Source organism: Acomys minous (assembly GCF_964271855.1).
Source record: "Acomys minous genome assembly, chromosome: 14".
Taxonomy (NCBI): Eukaryota; Metazoa; Chordata; class Mammalia; order Rodentia; family Muridae; genus Acomys; species Acomys minous.
In genome coordinates, this window is record NC_140496.1 from 3577809 (window position 1) to 3598239 (window position 20431).

A 20431-nucleotide genomic window follows, 5' to 3' on the forward strand; every position below is an offset into this window, starting at 1 on the left:
TGTAAGACCCGCCTAGGGATGAGGTGACCGCCTTGTCCTAGGCCATGCCTTCGGCTCTCCAACAGTGATGTAAGACCTGTCTAGGGATGAGGTGACCGGTCTTGTCCTAGGTCATGGTGCACACCACCAGCAGAACTATGGCTGTTGGCCAGGAAGTGGGGCAGGAAGTAGGAAACTCAGTCTAAAGACCTTTTCCTTTGCCTTTGGTGGCTATTGTTGATCAGTTGGTTGGCTGGTTTGGGATTTTAGAACAGGGCCTCGCTATATAGCCCAGGCTAGCCCATGACTCATGATCTTCCTGCCTCAGCCTTGAAAGTGCCTAGAGCCTTTCTAAGCTCACCAAAATTATGCCAAAATTTAGTCAGTGGCACTAAGAAAGCAGTTTGTGGGAAAACTAACTAGACTACATCTTCTGGTGGCACCTCCATGTTTATAAAACTGAAAGCTTTCAGAAAACTCTCTTAATGAACGAACCTTGTGTGAGCCTCACAGCTCTCAGAATGTACAAAATTAGCATTGATATGGCAATAAAAGAAAAGCAAGTTTTGGGGGCTGATATTGTTTTAAAATTCATTCAAAACAAGCCCATGATCCAAAGTTGGGATCTTCTTCTACGTTACAGAGAAATGTAATGGGAAAATGCTACACATCCATTCAGACACGTACAATGGGACCTGTCATGGTTATGTCTGTGATCCCAGCACTCTCAATGCTGAGGCAGGAGGATTACTACATTCTGAAGTCAGCCTGGCCACTCAGTGAGATCATGTATCAAGCGCGCGCACACACACACACACACACACACACACACACACACACACACCTATGTCAACATGAAAGAGAACTAGAAGAGAAACTCCTATCTGAAATGTAACAACAGATCTTCCTTAAGACGTGCTAAGCCTGTGGCCAGTGAGCCACCCACTAAGCAGTCTACAGGCAAAGCACTACATGGGGAGTGCAGATCTACACTGAGGAACAGAGACCATGCGCTGCCTCATAACAGATGAAAGACACAAGACATACAGGCTCCACCCCCGTGGAACCACACTGCCACACTTGGCCTCCAGCTGGGGACACTCTTTTGAGAAGTTGTGTCACCTTTAGGATGTGGGGCCGAGCAGGAAGAAAATGAGTCACTGGAGAGGAGGCCACCTCTGTTTGTTCCTTAGCACGTGAGGAGTTGAAGGACACACGCTCAACACCACAGAGCTGTCATCCACAATGCGGTCGTTGTCACAGTGGGCTGTGTCCCCTCAAACTGAGAGCCAAGCAAGCCCCTCCCACCTCAGGTCACATGGTCAGGCCACAGCAAGGAGAAGAGCAGCCTCTCGCCCATCCCCCCACATGGAGCATTAGGTTCCCTGCTCCATACCCCGAATCTAGACACCCTAAGGATGAAGTTAAAAGAAAAGTTCTTCACAGCAGTGAATAGTAGACCCGCCCCTCTACCTCCCAGCAAGGCCGTGCGATCACGCAAGCCGTGCAATGAGTTCAAGGCCCAGCCAGGATCTCTTGGGCCCTTTCTACACGCTCTGTCACTCTGTGAGGCAACGCTGTAGAGATCTCAAGTGTCACTTCTGCTTCTTCATGAGTTCCTTTACTTCCGTCCACGAGCATCACAGATCTGGGGCCACCTCGCAGGCTGACAGCGGATGCTCTCCTGGCCCCAGGGTTATTTTTGGAATAAGCCAAAGGCCTCCTCATTGCCTCCCTCCATGGGCTTTGGCTGCACTGTTTTTCCTATTAAACTGAGCATGGCATCCAATTAGTTCCCATGAATAGGCTTTTCATGAGCAATCTGCTCTGCTGGTGTTTTCATAGGAAATTAGCGGACACATCTGGTCATCAGCGCTTGAGAACCACAGGCCCACTCACCCTCTTAATGGCCGCTCCCTGCAAGTTGTAATCTCTCCAGACTTCGCTGCCTTTTGTAGAGTAGCTTTTAGCATAGTCACCTCTCACCCAGTTCAAGACACCAGGGCGCGCTATTTAGCAACCACTGTCCGTCATTGCTTTTAAAACACAATGTGAGCCACTTTGGCACGGCTCTCCCTTCCTGGCTGGAGAGCTAAGCGCACCTGTCTTCTGCTCTGTGCTGAGCTGGCTCTAATAGCACGGCAGCCTGAACAGCTCGGATTAAACGCTCTCCACAGCCTGAGCGTCTCCAACGAGAAAGAGATCTAATCAGAAGGAAGGAAACATGCTAGAATATTACTTCCTAGAAGAAACACAAAGTGAAACTGTTTTGGGGGGGAGAGAGGTGGCAGAGGGGGGGTGCTTAAGCATAGCCATACAAGTAAAACACCGATCTCCGATGTCAACGCGATGTTAACAGAAATCTCAGGACAGCAGCCAATGGTAGGAAAGGCTAAAGGCCACCATAGGGCATGCCGTGAGCCTGCGTTCCTCTGTAAACAGCCAGAAGAAGCCGAAGGGCATAGACACTCCTGTGAAACCAGCTAAGAAATACCCACCCAGCTCCTCAGAGCGCCATGCCAATTGGAGAAATTAAACTAAAAGTGTGGAAATTTTTTTCAGGTGGAAAATGACATAGTGAGAGAAGGTAGCTGCAAGAGGCTCTGAAGGTCCTTTCTAGAACCCACTGACTCCCCTCAAGTGGCCCCCTATGGCAAGAAGACCTAGTCCATGACCATCAGGCCCAGGGCTTGTATGTCACCCCAAGAACAGAGCCACAAGACTCCTGGACTGTGCGGGCAGACAGAAGCCTTCGGCAGGTTGCCAGCCGAGGGGAACAGCCAGAAGGCGCTTCCAGGACCGGACCTCAGAGTAAAGAGCTAGGAAATTATGCAAATGAGAGTGTGTGTTTCCCTTGCTTCTGTGGAGAGTGCTCTAGTATAAGAGGAAAATCAAAAATAAAGGTGATTTTTCTCCTGGACAAACAGCCCAGTGCTGAGTTCCAGGTCCAGCCAGCTGACTTCACAATCTCGGGGTAGTTTCTCATCTCTAAGCTCAGTGTGCTTACCACATGTGAGACTACTAACACTAGCCCATCTTGTGCCATCAGATTATTGTGAAACAATGGCCAAAAAACCAAAAAACAAAAAACACCTACAAACACTTTTTAAAGCCATAGGTGTGGGGCTGGAGAGATGGCTCAGAGGTTAAGAGCATTGACTGTTCTTCCAGAGGTTCTGAGTTCAATTCCCAGCAACCACATGGTGGCTCACAACCATCTATAATGTGATCTGATGCCCTCTTCTGGCCTGCAGATGTTCATGCAGGCAGAGTACTGTATACATTATAATAAAATTTCTTTAAAAAAAAAAAAAAGCAGGTGTAAGAGTTGTCAGGGCTGCAGAGATGGCTCAGCAGTTAGGAGCACTGTCTGCGCTTCCAGAGGTCCTGAGTTCAATTCCCAGCAACCACATGATGACTCACAACCATCTATAATGAGATCTAATGCCTTCTTCTGGCCTGCAGGTGTGCATGCAGGCAGAGAACTATATACATAATAATAAATAAATAAATATTTTTTTAAAAAAGAGTTGTAACCAAAGAGTCTGTCTTAACAGGCCTGCCTCTAGATTCAGATTGACTCCCCTCGGTGGCATTATGGCTTTGTCTCAGTCAGCGTCACTGTTGCTGCAATGAAACAGCATAGCCAAAAGCAAGTCGGGAAGGAAAAGCTTTCACTTCCACATCGTAGTCCATCACTGAAGGAAGTCAGGACAGGAACCCCAACATGGCAGGGACCTGGAGACAGAGCTGATGCAGAGGCCGTGGAGGAGTGCCGCTCTCTGGCTTGCTCAGTCCACGAGGCTGGATGTCTCAGCTGGCCTTCAGAACACTGGACTCCCGAGGAAGCAGGCTCTAATGCCAGCGAAGGAATGGACTTGCAAGCAAAGGGCAAGAGCGCCCTTCTTCCAGCCCCCGTGCAGGCCAGCAGCAGAAGGTGCGGCCCAGATTAGAGGAAAGTTTTCCCAGCTCAAATGATCTGGATTAAAGGGTATCTTGTTAATTCAAAGATCCAGATTAGAAGTGGATCTTTCAGCGGGGCAGTGGTGGCACACACCTTTAATCCCAGCACTCGGGAGGCAGAGGTAGGCGGATCTCTGAGTTTGAGGCCAGCCTGGTCTACAAAGCGAGTCCAGGACAGCCAAGGCTACACAGAGAAACCCTGTATAAAAAAAAAGTGCATCTTTCTACTTCAAATTAAGCAAAGTTTCTAAATTAAGCACACTCACAGGCATGCCCTCCATTTTGGGTAATAGTTAAGTTGACAACCAAGAAGAGACATCATGGGTTTGAACATAAACGTTCCTCACAGGCTTGTGTCTTAAACATGCAATTCCCAGCTGGCCCTGCTCTGGGAAGGAGTTGGGGAAGCCTAGCTGGAGGCAGTAGTTCCCAGTGCTGGTCTTTATGAGTCTCTTGTCTCTAGCTCCGCCCTGTCTTGCTTGGGGCTCCCACGGCCTTGATGTTCTGCCCAAGCAAATGGAGCCAAGTCACCATGGGCTGAACCCCTCAGATGCCGTGAGCAAAGGAGACCAACCCTTCCTCCCTTAAGTTATTTCTGTTGGGTTTTGTGGTTATAGAAAGAAAAAACACCTAGCAAAATGGCCTCTCTGACGTTTGGCGCACGTTCAATGTGGCCAGCCGTGCGCAGGCTGTTTGGAGTGCTGCCATCAGTGAACAGAACTTTCCTCCTGTGTTGGGCACTCCCAAAGGACACTATCTTTTCTGTTACCTGGGAGGCTACCCCCCTTCCTTGTCCCTTAAGTGTCCCCAAAGAGAGGCATCACTGGAGCCCAGAGCTCACCGATCCCAGGGAGATGGACCGAGTGTCACAGCGGGAGTGTCCGGGAGCCAGGCTGGGCAGCACGGATCCTCATCCCTGCTTTCTCTGCAGGACCTTGGGCCATTCTCCCACTCAGCTCCTCTGGAACCCCATGCGTATGATGCAGGCCCCCAAGAAAAGGCCTAAGTGTATTCTTGTCTTAGCTGGCGGCCATTTGCATCCTGTTGGAAGTGTGCTGTCTGAGAAACTCTGAGTCAGGTGGAGCAGCAGAGCAGCACATTTCAGGATGCTGGTCCAAGCCACCAGCAAGTGGGTTGCTTAAAGTAACGAAGAGAACACACATACACGCAAAGTCGGTGGGGTTTTTTTCCCTGTGTGTGTTCCCTTATTCCTGGAGGCCACTGATAAAGATGGCAAGACCCACTAACACACACAGAGTCTGTCATTTGGACACTGACACCAGGTACCACAAACTTGTCACTGTGCATTAGGGTCCCTCAAGTGAGGAGATGCAGCCAACTCATCTGCCAGGTGAGAGGGAGGAAGAAAGGAGGGAAGGGAGAAAGCAGAGCTCCTGTGGCTACAAACGTCACCTGCCATGGATGAGACAAGGCAAGGGAGAACTGATTATGTGAAGGACAGTGTCTCGGGTACCATCTCACACCTGATGGGCAAAATCACCAGAACAAGCCGCGTCATGAACCAGAATTAAGTCAGTGTTTTGGAACGTTTGCTCTGGGTGGACCCTCAGATAGGTCTGTTTTGATGACTGTTGACGTTGCCATGGGGTCATGCAGACGTAATGGTTCACACTTAGCCGGGCCAGACGCAGGCTTTTAAAGAAGAGTCAGCCACGCCAATGTGTTCAATGCCTTCACAACAGTGCAGGAAGGGAGTAGGCTGTTAGCGGTCTACAAACCTGGGTCTGCAGACGAGCTACCACATGTCCACTGTTTACAGTGAGCATGCACTGTCCCTAAAGGTGATACAGGCTTAGTCATCACCCTGAAAGCTCCAGAGTACAGTTCTTGTAGCCAGCATAAATCACATGCTTTCCCACTCTCATTTCTTTGGCTGTTTTGACACAGACTCTGTCTGCATAACCCAGACTTTGCTTGAGTACTGAATTCTTTGCATCAACTCTAAGAGCTGGGATTATAAATGCGATGGTTAGTAAATCAGTCCGACAGACAGATTGTCTAGATTAGATTAGCTTGACTGAGAGAGAAACACCCACACTAACAACTGACAATAAAAGGAAGAAAGCTGAACACCTTATCTCTCTGCTTCCTGATTGCAGACGCAGTGAGACCGGCTCCCTCAGGCCCCTCCTGCCGTGCCATCCCACCGTGATGGACTGTGAACCCTTGAACTGTGAGCCAAAGCAAGCCCTTTCTCCCTTAAGTAGTCTCTGTCAGGGTATTCAGCCACAGCAACCAGAAAGGCGTCTAAGCAGGCAGGTGGGCACCACCATGCTCAACTTCTCTATTAACTTTTCAAGATTTTTTTCCCCCTTCCTTACAAAAATATAAGGACTGGAGAGGTGGCTCAGTGGTTAAGAGCACTAGCGCCTCTTCCACCGGACCCAGGTGGTTGACCTAGCACTGGTTGAGGACAAAAAGAATCTGTCTCTGGTCTGGGCCCAGTAACCAAGCAGGGTGCCTGTAGTCTCTGTCCCCAGCCCCACAATTGTGGCTCCCCAGGTAGACTGTGTCTGAGCTCCATGAAGTCAAGCTTCCACTGAGCAAGGGGCTGAGGGGAGGCCAGCTTTCTCTCTGTGTGGAGTTGGAGCTTCCCAGGGCATCTCCCACCTCTGCAGGAGTTTTCCAGCACATTCGTTGTGTTCTTTGTTTTGTTTTTGTTTGGCAATGGAGCTAAATGCCCTGGGAATATGTGAGATAAATTCTTCCAGGATTGCCAGCTGCACACATAATTACCCCCAACCCCTGAGCCAAGCTCTTGTTGCTCCCCTGAGCCCATGCGGTGAAGACAGTCATGCCTTCACTCACCCTCTGGCATAAACGGACTGCCATTCTGAAGGTGCCGGTGCCCTCGGTCTCCCCGATCTACAGACCTGTGTGGGCCACAAAGCCAAAGGGCGCAGACAACCCTATTAGATCTCTCGTGTTTCCACAACCTGTTTGTGTCCTTTTCCTTCTAGTTCTTCTACCTAAAAACCCTTTTTCCCTTTTCATTTGTACAAGGGAAAGACATTAAAAGGCAGAAACGTTTATCCAAAACTGTCTAAGCAAACCCTGTGAGAAAGCCCTTAATGTCACGCTTTCCGCGTCCGCTCTGCTCTTTTGCGTCTCACGTTGGCCTGTCAGGGAAGCGGAGCAGGGGCCATTGCACTCTGGACAGGACATGTGCCCATCATGACAGACACGGCTTGAGGAAAAAAGCTGGGAGCAAGGCCACAAGGCCATGACAGCAAGCCCTCTCCCACGGTTAGCCACCATGACTGGAACCGACAGTTGCCCTTGCATGGACCCCCTGCAGAGCTAACGAGAAGCCCCTGTGGTGATCCACTGGGGGTAGCGTCAGAAGGAGGGATACAACTAGTTGGGGTTTTTTTTAATTTATTCATTTATTATTGTGTATACAGCGCTCTGCCTGCATGTACACCTTCAGGCCAGAAGAGGGCGTTAGATCACATTATAGATGGTTGTGAGCCACTGTGTGGTTGCTGGGAATTGAACTCAGGACCTTTGGGAGAGCAGACAGTGCACTTAACCCCTGAGCCATCTCTCCAGCCCCACAACTGGATCTTAAGATGAATCCCCTCCTCCAACCCCACTGGCCACCCCTTCCCCTAACCCTGAAGCAGTTCAGAGAACCAGACCGCACACTCCTGTCCTCACGTGGACTCTCAGGGAACCCCCGGTGGTAGAATCTACAGGAAGTGAGCAACTTTCAGAGAAAAGCAGAAATAAAGGGATATAAAAGATGAGAAGAAAACATCCCACCAGGACCCTGACAAGGAAGAAGGAAGCTGACAGATGAGGTGACAAGCCAATGCGAGTGAGGGTGACAGGGGGGGGGGCAGGGGGGAACCAAGCATTTGACGATTACAACTCATTAGGAGCGAATCCCACTTCAAAACAAACTCCCCAAGGAACTAATTTGCACTAAGTGCGCTGGCAGTGAGTCGGGAAGGCCGTCATTTCCAGCCCCCCTTGGGCACGCAGAGCTCCTTCCTGCACTCTGAGGCTGACAGCGCTGCCGCCATTGGTGCCCATCTCCCTCTGGCTTGCTCCTGTCAAGTCACCGCTCTGTCAAGCTGTCGGTAACAGCGGGTTCGGAATTACGGCACAAGCTGCCACACTGTATAAAAGGTCAAGTGGAAAACTGTCCCTTCTGCCCCATCACTGTCATCAGTTCCAAAAGGTCATTCCACCCAATCCATTGCCATGACAGGAAATGACTTTGTCTGTCTACCATGACACGTGGAATGTTCCCTTCGCACGGGCCCCCTGGCTTCTCTTCTCCCTCGCACCAAGCTAGGCGCTCTCGGTCTGAGGCAGGAAGCTGGCTACAAGCAAAAGATGCGCAGACAAACAAAGATGGAAGTGAAGACTCTACTCACAGACTCCTGGTACCCAAGCTCTCTTCTAGGTCTGTGCTCGTAGCTAACACTCGCTCAGTTATTTGTTGTGGTGGTGAAAACAATGGAAAGGAAGAAGGGTTTATTCTGGGTTACAATGCATCGTGGAGAGAAGGTACCAGAAGGCACCACAGCAGGAGTGCGAGGAGGCCGGTCACATCACTCTACAGTCAGGAGGCAGGGAGAGGTGAGTGCTGATGCCCGGCTCACTTTCGGATGGTGCCACCTACATTCCGGGGTAGCCCTCCCTCCAGAGTTCAATCTTCCCAAGAGATTCCCAGACGCATGTTTCCGTGGTGATTCTAAATGCAGGCGAGGTGACAATGGAGGTAGAGCCTCTGTCTTAGTCAGTGTCCTCTTGCTGTGAGGAGACGCTGTACTAGTGTGTCAGGACTACTCATCACACTGGGCCTGGGGGCCTGCAGCCACAGGCACCCATGCAGGTTAGAGAAAGGGCTTTCCATGTATGTTGTCAGACGTGCCACAGAGACACGCCCTGGTGCTGCTCAGGTTCTGCCTCCTTGCAACTGAAGACTTCCATGAACTTCCAAATACTTATTTACCAAAAAGGATTCCCCACCCCTGGGTAACTTAAAAAAGAAAAAAAAAAGATTTGGGTGCCAGGGAAGGGGGCGGGGGAGGGGGAATCCATCTCCAGAGGACAGTTTGCTCTATTCTCCTGACAAAAGCAAGGTAAGGAAGAAAGGCTACTGTCTGTCATGGTGGGAATCGCAGCAGCAGGAGCTCGAGAGAGCTGATCGTCTCCCACGCACAATCGGGAAGCAGAGGGCAATGAACGCTCGTGACTGGGCAGCTCCTTTTCTCCAGGATCTGAGCCAGGGGAACGGCACCACCCACGGTGGGCAGGTCTCCCCACCACAATTCAGGTAATCAAGTTGATCCCCCTTGAGCATGCTCACAGGCCCGTCTCTCAAGTTGACAGTTAAGCTAATCTCACAGACAGGGCCTTAGGAGCAACCACATCCCCGCACCAATGACTCTGGAGATGGTGCAGCAGAAAACGAGCTTCAGACCGCATCAAGTCTAGAGGAAGCAGCCACCGAAACATAGGAAGCCGCCACCGTGGCGAGCAGGTCGGCACCGCGTGTGCTGCGGATTCTCGTCAGACAGGATACAAGATTAGACTAAATGCCTGGACAATTCATACAACAGGAAAGCTGCCCGGCAATCCATGGCGCAGTACGAAGAGCCAGGCAAATCACTCACTGCAGCATCACTTCTACATAGAGGAAATGGCCGCCCTGCGTGGGGGAGTTTTAAAGGGGATGGTGATTGTTTTCAGGGATGGCTCACTGTCCTCTCTGCTCACTAGGCCAGAGTTCACAGGAGAGCAGAGGCCCGTGGGAAGTGAGGTGTGTCCCAGGGCACTTCCACCCCGCTTCAGTGTTGTCTGCACCTGGGTCCCACTTTCATTCTGTCCCCTTCCATCTTTTCCCTCTGGTACAGCATGTGTAATCGCGGCTGCTGGGTGACAAGCTGAGACAAAGGAGTCAGGAGTTCAAGATCAGCCCGGGCTACACAGTAAGAAACCGTCTCAAACAAGCACAGACAGAATAATTTCTAGTTCCTTTCTGTTGCTGTAATAAAATCAGCATAAGGGCCAGGCATGGTGGCGCACACCTTTAATCCCAGCACTTGGGAGGCAGAGGCAGGTGGATCACTGTGAGTTCCGAGGCCAGCCTGGTCTACAAAGTGATTCTGGGATAGCCAAGGCTACACAGAGAAACCTTGCCTCAAAAACAAACAAACAAACAAAACAAAAACAAAAACAGGGTAGGGAAGAAAAAGATACATTTGGCTTACACTTTCAGGTCACAGTGCCTCCTGGAGGGATGTCAAAGAAAGGACCTGAGCCAGAAATCGATGGAGAGTGCCGCTGGCTGGCTGGCTGGCTCGCAGAGGCCCATACTCGGCTAGCTTTCTTTTACAGGACCACCTGCCTAGGGAATGACACCACCCACAGTGGGCTGGATCTTCCGGCAGCACTTAACAAGACATTTAATCAAGACAATTCCTTATAGACATATCCACACGCTAGTCTGGTCTAGTCAATTCCTCAACTGAATGTCTCCTGTCACGTGAGTCTAGTCTGTGCCACACTGACAATTAAAAACTCAAACTTAACTGGGGCAATAATTAATGTTGGGGGCTTCCTTAAGCCCAAGCAGAGTTACAATTTCATTTCCTCGGTGTCATTCACTAGTCCTCTAACAGAGCACCATAAAAATAACGGGAAAAAACAAGATCCCGAAATCTACCTGGTAGAGAGGAAAAAGCCCATTCACTAAGGCATTTGAAATTGTTCAAACTTCAAACACCTCACTACAACCCGCGTGCTTTAGGATATAGTTTGCATTACCTTGTTTACAATTTCATTTTCACATCTTGAAAGTAAGAAGCCAAATTATCCTGCCCTGCTTTCCTCTTGCATCTGGTGCTTAGTGCCATCTTCAGTTATTCAGAAGCCTTGGAGTCTGGTGCTTTCTCTCACTTGTGGGGCAAAGAAAGAAAGGGAACCAATCTCCCCGAGCACTGAGCTGTGGGGCCTCGCACACAGCACCATCACGTTTACTCCTCCCACACGGGGGAACGGGCTTATCATGCCTGGTTTATCCTTGAGCTAACAGGTGCCCAAGAGCAAACAGCAGGAAAACAGCAGCTGCCACTGATGCCCTGTGTCCTCACCCACCCCGGGACTCGGTTTCACTTGCTGAACCATCCCCATCCAAAGAGAGAGAGTGGGACGCTAAATACCTCAGAACTCATTTTCACAATACCTCAACTGGAATCATACAGAAAACAAAAACACATGCATAAATACATTATCACCACTTCCCCCCACAGCTCATGAAGGGTGTTTTTAAGGATTTCAGGTTGAATAAGTTAATTGTTTCTGTCACTTTGTGCAAAAAAATAGAAGTTAGAACATTCTGCCAGTAGAAGCTGCCAATCAGTCAATGCGATTGCAGGTTGTGGTCCAGTTGGCTCCTTATTATAACCTGCACAATGCTCAGCTAATGGGGTGTGGCTTTTCCAGAGCCTCACATACAAACCGCCTTGACACTGTCACCACCAGGCCATCAGCCAACGGTTACCTTGTGTGTTAGTTACTGTGAGAAAAAAACATGGATGGAAAGAACTAGGTGAAGAGAGGGTTGCTCAGGCCCCCAGGTCAGAGGGGACAACCCCTCATGGAAGGCATGAAGGCAGGAACACAACTTCTCTGCAAAAGGGAAGCACAAGGCATCTGGTCCCATCGCTGCATCCAGCAGGAAGATACCAGTAGGACCAGAAATGGAGACCAGGATATAACATCCTCAAGACCCATCTCCGAGTGACAGACTCCCTCCCGTGAGGCTCCACCTGGTAAAAGTTAACAACCTTCCCAAACCAGTGTCACCAGCTGGCGACCAAAGTGGGCTCACCTAAACCTGTGGGGACACTTCATGTTCAAACCATGTGACATTTTGCTTTCTGGAGAAGAGGAGGACGAAAGTCTCTGGGAAGTTGGCAAGCTGAGGCAACTTGAAACGAATATGTGAGAGCGGGTTTGGGAGGCACAGGGCTACATCTAAGTTGCACAGCTTCGTACGGCCCAGCAGAGGACTTACAGATACAGTTTTCTAGGAATGCATCCTGGAACGGCTCCACTGTGCAGCCACCATGGGTGGCACAACCCGCCAAGCCCTCACCTTCGTAGCACAGTTCACCACAGCCCTCACCCTCTACACGGAGCAGCCTGCAGCAGCCTTTGGCTTTGTTGTTGGGTTTGATACATCCACCAGCTCTACGGTGCAACCTCCATGGTATAGTCTGCCATGCTCCTCAGCCCCATGCTGCGGCCTGCAGCTCCCTCTTGGCTCCACGGTGGAGCCTTGCACTCTCCTCTGCTCCAGGCTGTGGCCTGCCTCACGCTCAGCTCCAACGTGCACCCCTGAACAGCACACACTATGTTAAACTCCGCAGGCAACTTGATAAAAAGATGTGATCAACTGTAATGCAACACCAGCACTTATACATCTAAACATGGAAATAGCACCGTAAAGCCACAACATTCGAGTTTTACCTAAGGAGCATCGGGGGGGGGGCGGGGGGCAGGGGGGACTACTCAGTGATGAAGAGCACTCACTGCTCTTGTAGAGGACACAAGTTCAGTTCCCAGCAAGCCTCTGGCCTCCACACGTTTGTACATACATGACCAAGCACATGAACACAGAGAGACACAGAGAGGCAGAGACACAAAGAGAAGGAGAGAGAGAGATGCTAAAATTCTAAGATTTTTTTTCTCCTTCCTTCTCACATCCTCTCCTTTCTCATTTTGTTCATGAAGTGACAGATGTGGTTATAGTACACTGTGGGAAAATATCAATATTAGGAACAACATGAAAGGTGCCCATGGACAAGCTTTTCCTCCCTCTCAGCCATGTCCTAAGTTTTACTCTGCGACCCAGGATCTGAGCAGTGGTCTCTGCCAAAGTCCCATTCTTCCCTCTCAGACCCCACAGTTATGGGCAAACACTAATGTAAAGAAGCCAGAAGTGTCTTTCGGAAAAAGACCCTAGACAAACAATGAAAGTATTATTCCTTCTCCCCTAGGCCTTCCCAGCCTATGGCAAAGATAAAAGAAATATGAACTTGACTTTCCTGGCAAGGGAGACATGACCTAAGAGCCCCTAGGGGTCCCCACAGAAGGCATCGCAGGGTAAACTTGCTGTGACTTTGGTAACATAAAACAGGAGCTTTCTGTTCTGTACCAACCATGTCTTTCTCTTGAGCACACAATGAAAGGACAAAGAAAGAGAAAAAGAAAGAGAAACTAGGGGGCATGTGGCGGTAGCGTCCCCTCATGTGCTCAGGCACACACAATTGTTGCGCACCCTTCCCCAAGGACACTGAAGGAGGGTGCCCTTCCTGCTCTCTGAGAAGTGAGTCATAATTTCATTCCCAAAGTGTGGCATGGATCTTGAGAGATCTGGAAAGAAATGTGCAGTGGAAGCAGTGGAAGAAGCAAGCCCAGAAATGTCTGTGTCCTAAGTTGAGGCATGGTTTCCATTCTTGTGACGTGGTCCAGTGAGAGCTAAGGCCTGAAGGAGGAGGCCTAAGGGTGAGCCCTTGACAGCGAGAACAAACCCGTGCAATGCCACAATAGTGGGGAGCACCAAAATCAGAGCTGTCCTTTACAGACACAAAGCGGCAGTGAGCTGGGACCCAGAAAGAGCTGCAGAGACCTCAGGAGCTATTGTGGAGGGCACTTCCACCTCACGCCTTCTGCTGCCTCTGGCAGTCACCCTTCAGCCGGCATTATGTGAAACCCAGCAGCCTGCAGGGAGCGGTCTAGGAAGACCTAAACAATCCACGGCACAGGCAGTGAGGACACTGCACCTCTGCTCTTAGGAGGAACAGTCACACTCCTCCCAAAAGTCACTCACAGATTCCCGTCTGCCCCAATGCCAGTGGCTCAAGGTGCAGTCGCCAGGAGCACAGGCTAAGCAGCAGCAGCCTGAGCATTGAGCTCTGCCTCATAATTCCTAGCCAGTCCTGCACCCTGAACTAGGACACCAGCAGGGGCACCTGTCAGCCACCCCCAGGGGGTCTGGAGGGCCCCTAAGTTATCCTAACTCCTCCCGTCCCTACACCCAGCAGAATTCTTGAGGCTCCTTCCAAGCCAGCCACCCGGAAAGCCCCCCCCCCATCTCCATCCACCTGTGCCCAGGCCGCACCCTCTCTTTCTGCCCCAACTCCGTTTTGCCTCCTCGTTAGCCTCTGGCCAGCTGTGCACTCTCTGTCTCTGCCTCTGTCTCTGTCTCTGTCTCTGTCTCTGTCTCTGTCTCTGTCTCTCTGTCTCTGTCTCTATCTCTGTCTCTGCCTCTCTGTCTGTCTCTCTCTCCCTCTCTCTGTCTCTCTGTGTGTGTGTGTGTGTGTCTCTCCTTCTCTGTCTCTCTGTCTCTGTCTCTCTCTCTGTCTCTGTCTCTATCTCTCTGTCTCTCTCTGTATCTCTCTCTCTCTCTCTCTCTCTCTCTCTCTCTCTCTCTCTCTGCCTCGTGTTGTACCTTGGCCCTCCTTCTCTGGGTCTTTCTGACCATGGGGGTGTGATGTGAACCTACAGGTTTCTTCAGCACAGTCTGACATGCACGGTCTTGAATGCAATTCCTTTTTGCATATCGTCCTGGACGGCATGAAGCCAGATAGCCCCGTGATGGTGTCATCACCAACACCCCAGAGACAAAATCAGCATTTTCTCTTCTCCCCTGGTGCCTCCATGTCACAGGCACAGTGTGTGTGCCCTAATTGGTGTAGCTGGTGGATTCGTTAGCTATAGGCAGGCAGGTAACGAGTTGGTGTTCTTCCCTCAGAGCAGATTCCTCATCTGGTCCTGGCAGCCAATGCACGAAGTTCAAACCTACCACCTCAAGGTTGATGCTCCAAAATGCTATGGAATCCGCAGACCAACGGGGCGGCAGGCTAGCCAGCTGTCCCAGAGCAAAGATGCTCAGAGGAGTCAACCACTGGCTCCCAGGGTGAAGGAGCCAGAGCCCAAGAAGAGGGGAAAGAAAGAGAGTTGCCATGGAGAAAGGCGGAACTGTCCTCAAACAGATCCAAACTCACCTTTATCGTAGTCTCCACACTCGATCGCTTTTTCTAGAAGTCTCTGAAGCTTTAAACTTAAGGAAGTTACCTGTGTGGGTTGGAAGGGGAAACATCAGAAATAAGTTACATGTAAGAAATAAATTACTAATCAGTTCAAGTTCATTTTGTGACATCTAGGAGCACCTGAAAGCTGCTTCGAATGTGGGCTGTCAACGGCCGGAGGGCAAAGGCCCTGACGCCAAGCATGAGGGCCTGAGTTTGAGTCCCAGGACCCACACAACTTCCACAAGCTGCTCTCTGACCTCTAGACAAGTACCATGACACACACATGCACACAGATTTTTTAAATGTAATTTAAAAAGAATTAAAATCTTGGGCTGGAGAGATGGCTCAGAGGTTAAGAGCACTGGCTGTTCTTCCAGAGGTCCTGAGTTCAACTCCCAGCAACCACATGGTGGCTCACAGCCATCTATAATGAAACCTGGTGCCCTCTTCTGGCCTGCACATAGAGCAATGCATACATAATAATAATAATGAAAGAAAGAAATCTCTAAAAAAATAAAATCTTGAAAAGCAATACCAGTTTTAAAGATTTATTTATGTAATTTATGCATATGAGTGCTCTATTTGCGTGTGAGCTTGCATGACAGAAGAGACCATCAGATCCCATTGTAGATGGTTGTGAGCCACCATGTGCTTGCTGGGAATCGAACTCAGGTACACTAGAAGAGTAGCCCACTTAACCACTGAGCCATCTCTCCAGCTCCAAGGGAAACTATTTTAAAAGTGAAATTCTACTTAAACTATTTAACACACATACACAAATATAGTTTTTTAATGCAAAATTCATGTTTCTTAAAAAAAAAAAAGCTACTTGAACGAAAAGCGTAATTTGAGCATGGAACCACCAGAAAGACCTAGAATGTTACAAATACCACAATGTTATCAGCATGAAGAGCTGTGTGGGAGAAGAAACATACTGCAGGCCAAATGGCCTCTGCTCTCACCCTCAGGGCATCTGAGGTGTGATGTGGAGCAGCCAGGTGGAGCCAGGCATGGACCACCGCTGTCTCCAGACTGGCTGTCCCAGGAACGGCTGCAACCCTGCTTCTCAGGGAAGCTGGACGTGTAGCTCAGTGGTGTGTGCCCAGCACTGGCAAGGCTCTCACTCTACCCCCAGCACAGGAAGTGTAGCAAGGGGGAGAAGAAAGGAAGGTGGAATTGGGGAGCCACGCCTTCCTTCCAAGATCAACTTCCTAAAGGGCTGTGGCCAGCACCTGCCTCTGAACACTGGAGTTGGGTGCTGGGGAGACAGACCATCAGTAACGCACTTCCGTTGCATGTGTAAGGACCCGAGTCCAGCGCTCAGAACTCACAGAAAGCTGGGCATAGTGACCCACGCTTGTAGTCCCAGGGAGAGAGGGAGGAGGAGACAGGAGCGTTTCTGAGGCTCACCGGCCTAACTGATATATGCCAGTGCTGTGACAGGAAGTGAAGATGACACCTAAGGTTGTGCTCCAGCACACGCATGCACACACACACACACACACGTGCACACAGGCCCATGCTCACAGTCTCTTGGTAGGACTGACACAGTCCATGGGACATTGAAGCCAAGCAGGAGAGGACATACTCCCCTTCCTATCTCCTCACTCCTTCCAAACGTCAGCTGACTGTCCCCCTTACCCTCCCAGTGTCTTATTTTATGACATTTATTTACTGTGGGACAAGGGGAAGTGACAGCTTGCAGGAGTCAGGTCTCTCCTTCCACCTCTATGTGGGTCCCGGGGGATCGAACTCAGGTCATCAGGCTTGGCAGCAAGTGCCTTTGCCCACCGAACCTTCTTGCCAGTCCCCAGGGTCCAAACCAGAGCTGAGCAAACCGCACCTGAGGCCACAGGCTGTGGAGAAGCCTGGGCTCTATCAGAGGGTACAAGCCAGCACCTAAGCCACACCTAAGTGGATGGTAGAGCATCCATGTTCAGATGCAGAAGAGACAAAGGTGCCGCCACAGCTTTTCAATCGGATGCCCCAGGAGCCACTGCAGCTTCCAGGGACAGCGCTCAGCTGCCCGCTCCCTGCCTCCACCCAGCCCTGAGCTGGGGCGACAGACTCCTGCAGGTCACACACCTCCAGCTGCCTGCGGTTGCTCCGTAGGTACTCCTGCAGCGTGGGCTCCCATTCCTCGAGCAAAGCCTGCCATCCAGGGGTATCCCAGGCCACGCCCTGGTCGCCCCGCCCACCAGCTGAGGACGGATCCTGGGGAGAGAAGCCAGTGTCCGAGGAGGAGAGGACCACGCCACCTCCTGGCTTGCTGCTGCTCCCTGCCACCTGAGCTGAGTCCACCAAGCCTGGAGCAGCTTGACGACTGAAGGTCCAGAGATGTCGAGGGTCCTCGTGGGGGCCATCCGCGCAGGATGCGGCAGCTGCCATCTGCTGCGGGCTCTGATGTAGGGGTTCGACCTCTCTGGGTGGTAGGCAACCTTCTGCCTCTCCGCGCTCTCCAGTGGCCCCAAGGGAGAGGCGGATGAAGCTGAAGCTGGAAATAAAGGTGTCTTGGGAACTGGGAAGGGCTGGGATGTCAGCGAGGCCATTCACCTCCCGAGATGACGGAGGTTTAGCAGTCTTCAGGACCCCCAATCCCTTGCTCCAGGCTACGTCAAGGTTAGGAGCCAGGGACTTAGAGCTGTCTGAAGACAAAGAATCTTGCCAACAACCACTGTCCCCAGGCCTACAAGGTCTGGTCAGGTTCTCAGGTAGCCTGTTGTCATTTCTGGAATGAACCCCAAAGTCCACTGGCGTTTCTTTCATAGAGGACCGGGCTGCCCGGGCTGGGTGCAGGTGGCCCACAGAGGCTACAGCGGGTGCAAGAGAGCGCTTGAGAAAAGGGCTGCCCACCAGTGAGCCTTGGCCGTGGGGGGTGGGCTCCAAGCTACTCTCTCCAGCCTTGGACTGCGAGTGGTGGGACTCCCGGCCTGTCAGCCCTGCTGAGATCGGGCACGAGACGCCTGTTGCCGGAGCGAGGAACCCGATGCCAGGACCGGCGGTGCTTCTCAGGTAGCCTGGTCTCCGTGTCAGCCTCCGCCTCTGAGGGGCTGTCGTAGGCCCACTGTCTAAGAAAAGAAGACAACGCGTGTTATTTACACAGTAGGAACTGCGTGTAGAAGACACGCTAGACTTCCAGGTCATCTGTGAGTACACCTGTCAGAGCTTCAGCGCAGAAAGCCAGGTATGGAGGGACACTCCCATAATGTTTGGGACGACCCAGTACTTGGGATGTGAAAGGCCGAAAGATCGGGAGATCAAGGTCATCCTCAGCCAACATAAGGAAGTCAAAGCTAGCCTGAGCTGCATGATAGCCTGTTTTAAAAATTAAAAGAAAGTTGGTGCTCCTCTGCCGATGTGCAGCTAAGCCCAGTATCCTAGACCTCTGCTGGTAGAGCAGCGGGCTCGGCTGCACGTCTGCTGCATGTCAGTACAGATCCTGGGGACACCACCTTGCTGGCTCCCCAGCAATTGTCCCAGTGCCAATGATATATACACATGTCCCTCCAAGAGAGGGCTTGGAAAGCAAGCCACATGACACCAAAATATCAGTGCCAACCTCAAGGAAACGGATTAGAAGAGCAGGCTTGTTCAGCCACACGTTATACCAACAGAAATGCCAAAGGCAGGTTTTCTTTCTTTTCTTCTCTTTGGTTTTCTGAGACAGGGCTTCTCTGTGTAGCCTTGACTGTCCTGGACTCGCTTTGCAGACCAGGCTGGCCTCGAACTCACAGTGATCCATGACACCATCTTCAAGATGTAAATGGGCCTCTGCGCCACAAGAGCACTTGTGGCTCTTGCAGAAGACCAGGATTCAGTCCCCAGCACCCACATGACAAGCTCACAGCCATGTGTAACTCCAGTTCCAGGGGATCCAGTGGCCACATCTGACTTCCTCAAGCACCAGGGACCACTGTGGTGCATATACACAAACGCAGAAAATACACCCATACACACAAAATAAAGTAAGCAAATCTAAAAATGTTTTTAAAAATTAAAGATAAGGAAAGAGTCAGTGTTGACCTTGGGTCTCCGTGTGCACATGGGTGTGGACACACACAAGTGCATTCCCATTAGTAAGGATACACACCACACACAGTTCAGTGTGGGGGTGCACACCTGTGACTCCAGCTCTGTGAAGGTAGTGAGACAGGAGGCTACCTAGGGTTCTCTACCCAGCCAACCTAGCCAAAGTGTGAAGTTTCAGGTCTCAGAGAGAGATGCTGTGTTACATGCACGCACACACACACACACACACACACACACACACACACACACACACACACCTTGAACTCACTGCCTATGCCTGCCTGAGAGCTGGGATTACAGGTGTGTGCCACAACACCTGGTAAAAATATGTCTTTTAGGCTAAAAGACTTCTAATTATTTTGTGAGCCAAATGCCATCACTTAAGTAGCTGTCCCATTGTTTACAGAGCAGTGATAAGTAGAGAGTAACTTGCTCAAAAATGGTTCTTTCCAAATGCCTGAGTGTCTTTTCAGCATCTTCCTCCTGGGGTCATGAGGCTGTACGCCCAAGCTGCCCTAGTCATGGCTGTGGAAGTCTAGAGAGCCACAGGCCCATTGCGCACAGGTTACGACCAGACAAACAAAAGTGTCTGCTTGGCTAGGGACAGAGCTTCATGGTAGCACATCTGCCTATGGTGCCAGAGGCCCTGGGTTCTATCTCTGTTACCAACACCAACACACACACACACACACACACACACACACACACATACACACACTTTTTTTTTCTTTTCGTTTCCTACTTTTATTTGTTTCACTTTTCGCCTTTTTTTGGGGGGGAGGGGAGTGGTGGGGAGAGTCTTCGAGGTCCGCTGGGACCACAAGTCACCTCTCACCTATCCTCCCTGAAACATGACCTCATGGGTTGCTCTGGCCTGCAGCTGAGGGAGGCCACACTTCCTGTCAGCTCCAGAAAGAGGTTCAGCCAGACAGGAAGGAAAGCGAGGCACCATAGGGGTGAGGCCCAAAGGGAGGGCAGCCAGGAAACAGATGCACTCACCCTGCTGTGGAAAGCCCAGAGGTGACTTCATCCTGCCCACGTGACCTAGGAACAGCTGAGCCAGGAGCAGCCCCTTCATCTTTGCAGCCTCCTGCTCCGGAAGCGACGGATTCTAGGGAGCAGAGTGCGGAACCTTGTGTCGCTGCTCTTCTAAACCGAGCCAGAGTGCAGCTGGAGGCAGTGCCTGTGCCGCGAAAGATGGGCCAACAGCAGGAGCTTTGCACGGCCACAGAACCAGAGGATGCTGGTGGTGAGAAATAGGGTTGGCTGTGTTCCCTGGCCAAACGCTGGCTGAGGTTGAAAAGGTCAGCTCACAGCGCTAAGCACAGTTGGCATTGCATAGCTCCATGCCCACTGAGTCTGTGGTCACAGGGAGGAGTGTT

General features: G+C 51.0%; 1 protein-coding gene across 1 annotated transcript in view; it reads right to left on the reverse strand.

Moving 5' to 3' along the window:
- The window catches only part of DISC1 (DISC1 scaffold protein), a gene marked incomplete at its 3' end in the record, with an annotated part of 179681 nt that extends 159487 nt beyond the window's left edge, over positions 1-20194 (reverse strand). The window contains exons 1-4 of the mRNA XM_084756415.1: positions 20049-20194; positions 17106-18088; positions 14990-15063; positions 6772-6836 (exon numbers count right to left, since the gene is read on the reverse strand). Coding sequence (XP_084612541.1) covers positions 6772-6836; positions 14990-15063; positions 17106-18088; positions 20049-20127 — 1201 coding nt within the window. The 5' untranslated portion in view covers positions 20128-20194. The remainder of the gene's footprint in view (positions 1-6771; positions 6837-14989; positions 15064-17105; positions 18089-20048) is intronic.
- Between the last annotated feature and the right edge of the window lie 237 nt (positions 20195-20431).